At 50.3% G+C, this 7,922-nt stretch overlaps 1 protein-coding gene across 1 annotated transcript in view; it reads left to right on the forward strand.

Moving 5' to 3' along the window:
- Chst10 (carbohydrate sulfotransferase 10) overlaps positions 1-7,366 on the forward strand; it is a 29,086-nt gene extending 21,720 nt beyond the window's left edge. The window contains exons 6-7 of the mRNA XM_059281579.1: positions 3,180-3,285; positions 5,192-7,366. Coding sequence (XP_059137562.1) covers positions 3,180-3,285; positions 5,192-5,729 — 644 coding nt within the window. The 3' untranslated portion in view covers positions 5,730-7,366. The remainder of the gene's footprint in view (positions 1-3,179; positions 3,286-5,191) is intronic.
- The last annotated feature ends 556 nt before the right edge of the window (positions 7,367-7,922 follow it).

Raw genomic sequence — 7,922 nt, forward strand, 5'->3', positions numbered from 1 at the left:
GAGGCGATGGTTTCTTTCGAAAAGACCCACAGTCTTCCTGAAGGCTCTCTTTAAAAGTTGGCGGGGTTAACTCTGTTTTGGTTTTACACTGTTGGCCATGGAACCCAGGGCTGTGTGTGTGCCCAGCAAGCGTTCTGCTGCTGAGCTCCAATCCCAGCCAGCCACTGGTGGCGCCACCTGAGATGCTTTGATCACAGAGCCAAGAGCAGGATTTCCAGAGTTTTCGCAGATATAACTTACCATCTTCACTCAGATCATCCACCCCCATCAGCCCTTCTTCTCATTCCCGGCCACCACACTCCCTGAGGCATTCTGTAGTCACAGGGCCCACAGCCAGAGCCTGGGAGGAGACTCCGGCCTCCCGGGCCTCAGGCAGCTTCACTTGTAGACCAAGTCTGCTGTGCCTGGCTGTGTAGACAGAAACTGCTGCACCTTGTCTGCTGTGGACTCAAAGTGTCACATTAGCTTGCTTCTGAAAATCTAATGTTCACTGGGGAACAAATTAAATCACAGAAAAATGAGTTCATACAATGTGGATTCGATTATTCACCACTCTGTTTAGACACCAGGTTTATTTAAATCCCAATTAGTCTAAACTGACCTAAAATAATTATAGGCTCTGTCTATTAAAATTCAGCTCCAACTGACTGAGTTCCAAGCAGGGGCGCTTCTGGTCAGAAATCACACCCTAGGTACCTTGGGACCGGTTCTTGTGGTTCAGCATCATGCCCACAGGTCCCAAGCCCACTCCTGGCAACACTGGCCAGCGCTGGCCGCCATTTGCCCTTTGTCCAGGTCAGCTGGCAGACAGAAAGGACAAGGCCTCATCCTCTGGATACACAGTTAAAGTGAGTGTGCTCCTGAAGTAATGCGCCAGTGTGCTGGATTTTTTAGTGGGAGCTCAAGGCTCCGTACAAATCAAGTTGAAAACAAAGCACACCGAAAAGGCTCCCAGATGGGCCGGGGCAGAGGGAAGCATCCTGACTCACAACGGCAGGATGAGATGGAAGTAAGCTACGTGAATGTGTGCGTCAAAACACCTCACAAGATCACAACAGACTGTGTTTCTCGGAGTCACATGCTATGTTTTCATGTATCATTACAAGTTATTTAAGAAAACAACCCCCTTGACATCAATACCCATCAAATGTTTAGCGAGAATAAGCAATTAAACTTATTTTAAGAAGGCTTTTATTATCTAACTCATTACTTTGTTTAGTAGAGAAAGTCAGCTTGTTTATTTCTAAAACAATGTATACTCATATAACCTTATTTCCTAAAAAAGAAAAGAAAAAACAAATAAAATTAAAAAGCATAGGCATGGGCTTGCCAGGTCATATAAAGCTGGGAAGTCCTAGTGAGCATCCTCAGCTGATCCCCAGTGTGCCCAGGCCCAGATCCAAAGCCCTGGGTCCTCCATCATCCTCTTGTATAAACTGATGCCCTGACTGTTCCATAATGTGGTTAAGGGGGAGGTGGGTATTGTGGATAGGAGAGAGAAAACAGCCACAGGCATCTGGAGGAGTCCAGAGCAGAAAGCAGCAGACTGAACATGGCCAGCAGACTGACCCTGGTCATAAGAGAGGCAGGGGCAGAGCAGAGGTGGCGAGGGCGGAGAGACAAAGAGAGGGAGACAGAGAGAGAGAGAGCATGGCTGAAATAGCAGGGTTATAAGGAGAATGAGTAGCTATGAGGAAGGGAAGCCCATGAGCTAGAGAAGTTTAAGGCAGGGGAAAAGGTGAGAAGAGCCAGGATGCCAGCATGGACTCTGAAATGTGTAACAGGCACTTGTGACACTAAAGGAGCCTGAAGGCCAGCATGTTCTCTGGTATGCTAGTAGGCACCACAGACAGCCATTTGTCCCTCTGTCAGGAATCAGGGTAGTGTGGGGGAAGTGCTCCACAAGTTCCTGAGGAATGCTGGCTTCTGTCTAACTGCCAGAATTTGGGGAGATGGAATTGCCTTTGGACCTGACACCCTCATCTTGGTCAAATGTGCCAACCTGGGCACATTTCAGTCCTCTGGGCTAGGGCATAAGTAGTTGGAGGAGAAATGAATACATGAGTGAAGGCTGTGCCTCTTGCGCGAGTGACCCAGGAGAGTTTCCTCCTCTCAGGGACACAAGGCTTCACAGCACAGAGTCAGCACACGGCCTTAGAGTTCACAGAAGCTGGCTAAGCCCTCAGGGTCCCATCACCGTTTCTTTCCATTTGTCTACACAGGGAAAAGAAAAGTCTGTCCAGCCCCCAGACTCCCTACAAACACCCCCGGTCCCACTGCGTCTTTGGTTAAGTCCTCCTTGCCTTTGATCCCCAAACTTTAGCCAGGGTTTCTCATCACCAAATGTCTTTGCCATTTGCCGGGTGGGCTACCATGGTGTTCTGTGAGAAACACCATTGGTCTAGTAGTGTTGTGCCGCAGGAGCACAGTCTGCCATGGAGACGAGGACTCGGCAGTCCTGTGGGCATAGGTGGATACTGCGCTCCGTGTCATGCCCCTCCAGCATCTCCTGTCATCTCAGAGGAGAACAAGCTCTTTCATTTTTTTTTTAGGGAAGATTTAGCCTCGAGGTACAGTACCGGGGCTGTGTGCTGTCAATATTCGGTCTGTTTCCTTCCCCATCCCCTACATAACCTTCTTTCTTCCCGTTAGCTGATGGATAGGAAGGAAAAGCAGCTCCTGTTTCTCCTTCCAGCAGAAACGGCTGGAATCCAAAGGTGCACGCGTGGACATTGAGGGTGGGCTTCTCCTGTGTGCTGTGGAGGTTATGAGGCCTGAGACGACATAGATGCATTGTTGGTTAAGCGGTGGTGCTCATGGTGCTGGCTGCCGCCCACGGCGGCCGTGCCGACAGAGGAGAGTGCTAGATGTATCGGTGACGGAAGAGTCATGAGCCATGGTTACCTTTCTAGGGCTTTATTTGGAGAGAGAGAGAGAGAGAGAGAGAGAGAGAGAGAGAGAGAGAGAGAGAGAGAGAGAGAGAGAGACACCACGCAGAGGGAAGAGAGAATATGGAAGGAGAGAGTATGGAAAAAGAGAGGGCACAGAGGGCCGGCCTGCTTTTTAGGCTGGGATGCTGTCACGGCTAGTGACGTAATCAAGGACATAATCCTGACATGCACTCCTGTAAAGGTCATGCTGAGGCAGTTCATGCACTTGTTTCCCCTTGTTTCCCCCAGGAGCGTTTTCTTCCATTGAAGAGATCCCCGAAAACGTGGTCCACGACCACGAGAAAAATGGCCTTCCGCGCCTCTCCTCCTTCAGCAAAACGGGAATTCAGAAGCGGTAAGGGCAGCTTCTTCAGCGGGGAAGAGGGAGGGCAAAAGCTCTTCCAGCAAAGCCCCACCCAGGCTCGGTTTGTCCTTGCAGCGTGAGCCACTCGGCTCCAAAGACTGTGAGGTCAACCGTTTTGGGTTGGCGTGCAGCGGCCAACGGTGTCCTCAGTGTGTCCTGCTCCCTACAGCTCGGCAGCCCTCCTGAGAATTTCAGAATACCTTTCCCAGCCTTGTCACAGAGGCCATTAAGGTGGGCATCAGCTTATTGCCAGAAGTGGACAGCACTTTGGGTTTTGTTAAGTTTTATGGATTCCTTACCAAAGAGGATCATTCCTCCGTTATAAAGAAAGTGCTGTGCACTTTGCCAAGGCACCGTGCCCACTTCTGCACGTGCTTCCCGCTGGGGCGGTCGTGTGAGCAGGTCCCATCACAGGGGGTGCAGGAGACGAGCCTCCGTGACTGTGGCAGCAGTAGAGTCAACAGCTAATGAGTGAGAAAGCACTCCCATTTCGCAGTGAAGTGACTTCAGAGAGCCGCACTGAAGGGGTCAGAATACAAGAGCTGCCCCTCAGGGCCAGGTGGAGCCTGGGCTGGGCCCTCCTGGCTTTCAGCCCTTTGTTTTTTTATTGCCACTGGCCTTGGGTGACTCAGTCGTCACCACTCTACAAACTTTGGTCAGACGTCGTCCTGGGTGTGGACTGTCCTCCTGGGCTCTAAGCGCTTCTTCACGGGGCTTTGTGAGGTCCCATGAGTTAAGATAGGCAGGTCGTGGACAGCAGTTTCTGGCTTTCAGGTAAGCGCACTGTGAGCATAGTATGGCCACAGATACAGGGTCATCACTGTCCTTCTTGTCGCCGTCTGCACCGTCACAAGCGCTTCAAGCCCGTGCCCTGCTCTGCTGCAGCCCCCCGGGGGCAGCTCGCCTGGGTGCCTTCCCTGTTGGAAGTGTACAGCCTGGCTTCCAGTCCTTCTTCCCATTCTTTCCTCTTAGTTTGATCCCCTCCGGCAGCTTGAGGTGCCCTCTTTAAAGCTATGCCCATAAAATAAGTCTCTGGCCTCGGTTAATACCAACTCACAGATCTAGTCCTTGTGATTTCCTGCTCAGGAACAAAACTTGTAAAAGTTTTTGAAGTTTTGAATTAGGAAAATAAAACAAACCCTTGATTAAACAGTTTCTCATCAGTCCCAGAGGATGAATGCAAGAGCTTTGAGCAGTTTGGGTTTCCTTTCTTTCTTTCTTTCTTTCTTTCTTTCTTTCTTTCTTTCTTTCTTTCTTTCTTTCTTTCTTTCCTTCCTTCCTTCCTTCCTTCCTTCCTCCCTTCCTTCCTTCTTTCCTTCCTTCTTTCTTTCCTTTTTATGTGCTCACACATTAATTTTTTTTTTTTTGGTTTTTTTTGAGACAGGGTTTCTATGTGCAGTTTTGTGCCTTTCCTGGAACTCACTTTGTAGACCAGGCTGGCCTCGAACTCACAGAGATCCACCTGCCTCTGCCTCTCGAGTGCTGGGATTAAAGGCGTGCGCCACCACCGCCCGGCTACACATTAATTTTTTAAGATTTACTTCTTTTATGTCTATGGTACTCTATCTGCATGTACACCTGCACGCCAAAAGAGGGCATCAGATCCCATTATAGATGGCTGTAAGCCACCATATGGTTGCTGAGAATTGAACTCAGAACCCCTGGAAGAGCTGCCAATGCTCTTAACCACTGGGCCATCTCTCTAGCCCAGTTTGGGTTTTTTAGGTCTCTGTTTCCTCACCTGTAGAATGGGTTGATCGCAGTGTTGAGTGCACAGTACACAGTGTCCACCGTGTATGGGACATACCTTCCACAGGGCCCAGCCTGGTGTTGCCCTGCTCCTGCCCTCTCCACCCTCCCAGAGCATCAGTTTCATCTCTTATTTGTCTTTCCTCAGATTGAAAACATACTTCAAGTTCTTTATTGTGAGAGATCCCTTCGAAAGACTGATTTCGGCCTTTAAGGATAAGTTCGTGCACAATCCGCGCTTTGAGCCTTGGTACAGGCATGAGATCGCCCCTGGCATTATCAGGAAGTACCGGAAGGACCGAACAGAGACCCGGGGGATCCAGTTTGAAGATTTTGTGCGCTACCTGGGTGACCCAAACCGCAGATGGTTAGACCTTCAGTTTGGGGACCATATCATCCACTGGGTGACCTACGTAGAACTCTGTGCGCCCTGTGAGATCAAGTACAGTGTGATCGGACACCATGAAACCCTGGAGGAGGATGCCCCGTACATCCTGAAGGAAGCTGGCATAGACCACCTGGTGTCATACCCCACCATCCCTCCAGGCATCACCTTGTACAATAGAACTAAAGTGGAACACTACTTCCTGGGCATCAGCAAACGAGACATCCGGCGCCTGTATGCGCGTTTTGAAGGGGACTTCAAGCTCTTTGGGTATCAGAAACCAGATTTTTTGCTAAATTAATGCACAGGGCCCGTGAATTCCTGCTAGATCAGGGGCTGACGAGGTGGAGGTCTGAGCACAGATATGAGACTTTCTCCATCATCCCCATAGTTCTGTGAACAGATGGTGTTGGGCTCTGATTATCTGAGCTTGGATGTCAGATGCTCTGAGCCCCCCCCACCCCCACCCTGTGCCCCAGCCCGAACCTGTATCATTAGGTCACTAGCCATTGATCCTTTCTTAACCCATGAGAGGTTAAGAAAGACTGTTTGCAGACCGGTGGGCAGACCCTGAGGATACAGTGTTAGGAGCTGTTCCCTTCCAATGGCACTAGCAGCTAACCAGTGGCTGGATGGTGTCGCCCGCGACCTGTGGATTGTACAAACCCAGCACTTTCAAGAGAGATGGAGATGCTGAATGGTTGCAGAAGTTACTGGGGCCCATGCAGGCTCAAATCTAAGTCAGAATGATGCCTCTCTCTTCCATCTCGGCACAACTATAGCCACTGACGCAGATCATATATGTTCCTCGAGCGTGAGGCCCAGTGACATTTGGTGGTGATAGTCACAGAACCATTTGAGCAGTCTGTCCTTTCAAGTTCCAGGCTAGCCCTTTTTTTTTTCCCCCTCAGGTCCTCTGACCCTATAAGCATCTGTTTCATTCTACAGAAGAGATACCCTTCTGGCAAGTGAGGGGGGTATGTAGGGACATCTTTGGGGACTTGGAACTTGGCACAGGGAAGAAAGAACTGGACGGTCCTGGGAACTCAGGCTGCTGTTGGAATTGGGTGCCTTCGTCTTGGCTCCTGCTTTTATCTTGGACTGCCCTTGGAGTGAGCAGCGGGGGCTTTTCCACCTGTCCCCTCCATGAACCTCACTGTCCTGAAAGGATACAAGCCCCTGCTGACAACAGGCAGGCACGTCATGCCCGCATTGCAGAATCCAGTGCTGTTTACACACTGCCATGTCCACACATGTCGACAGACAGGATCCTCCAGCCCTGGTTCTAATAGTGCCACCATTCTGGACTCAAAGACCACGCGTCGGCTAACCAGATTCATCAGCAATAAAATCTCGGGTGAAGCCAGTTCTGGCAACATGTCATCCAGGCATTGAGGCCAGCCCGGGCAAGAAGAAAGCCCCAGCAGCCATGTTGGCTGCCAATGGGCAGCAACGCGCTGCTAAAGATGACAGAATGGTCTCCCTGAGGGAGTCCCTGGCACATACACATCTGCCCAGGGCCGGGTGAAATTGTGCTAGCTTTTCCTAAAGACCACAGTCCTCCTTTAGTCTCAAAAAGCCTTCCTGAACATGTAAATGTGAAAGTAAAATAAAATTTAAAATGTGTGCCAAATCTGACCAGTGGAGAGGGGGCTGCAGGGCCACAGTAGTTCCTGAGGGCTGCGGGCTGAGAACAGAGATGGGGCTGTAGACTGGAAAGAGGCTCAGCCTTTCCTGGCCGACCGACATGCCAAGAACATGACATTGGGTTATTTTTAATGAAGTTTTGGCAAAGCTTTCATAAAACCACTTCAGACCTGAACTGCTGGTCCATGACCTCTTTCCTGCTTTTGACAGGCAACAGTGTTAATAGTGTGTGTGGAGTTAAGGCCTTCAAGTTAGTCTTGATTAAAGCGGCATTTTCTCTCCTGTGGCTGACCGGGTTGCTTTGGTTTTTTTCTCTTTCCCTCTGTTCTGGCATTCTGGTTATTTTCCTAACATACTTTGCCAAACAAGTAAATATTTCTACCACAGTACTTCTGGAACAGGCCCACCTCCACACACCTGATCCCAGACAACCAGCCTCCCCAGAGAGGCTTAGCCCGATACCCTTCTCCCAAGTCTTGGAAGGCCCTTCTTATCTTCAAAATCACATTCCTCTTCCTCTTCATTCAAGGAGGCAATCCCTCTCCTCGTGTCCCTTGAACCACTGACAGATTCATTACAGTTGGGGCTGCGGTTGCCCACACTGCCAAGCCTGTCTGCCCTCAGCCTTTTCATCAGCCCACCTGAACAGACACTGGGTCTCACGGTTCAGAAGCCATCCTTTGCAGGAAGGAGGCAGCAGATCCACCTTCTAGACCCATTGGGTAGTAGACTCACGCTCACAGCTCTGCAGTGGACCCTACCATCCCTTGGGCTTGATCCTTCACCTTCAGCTTAAAGCTCTGGAAGGTGCCCAGACTCCGCTAGACCCTGGTCCTGCCCTCTGGTG

This window comes from Peromyscus eremicus, chromosome 16_21 (assembly GCF_949786415.1).
Source record: "Peromyscus eremicus chromosome 16_21, PerEre_H2_v1, whole genome shotgun sequence".
Lineage (NCBI taxonomy): Eukaryota > Metazoa > Chordata > Mammalia > Rodentia > Cricetidae > Peromyscus > Peromyscus eremicus.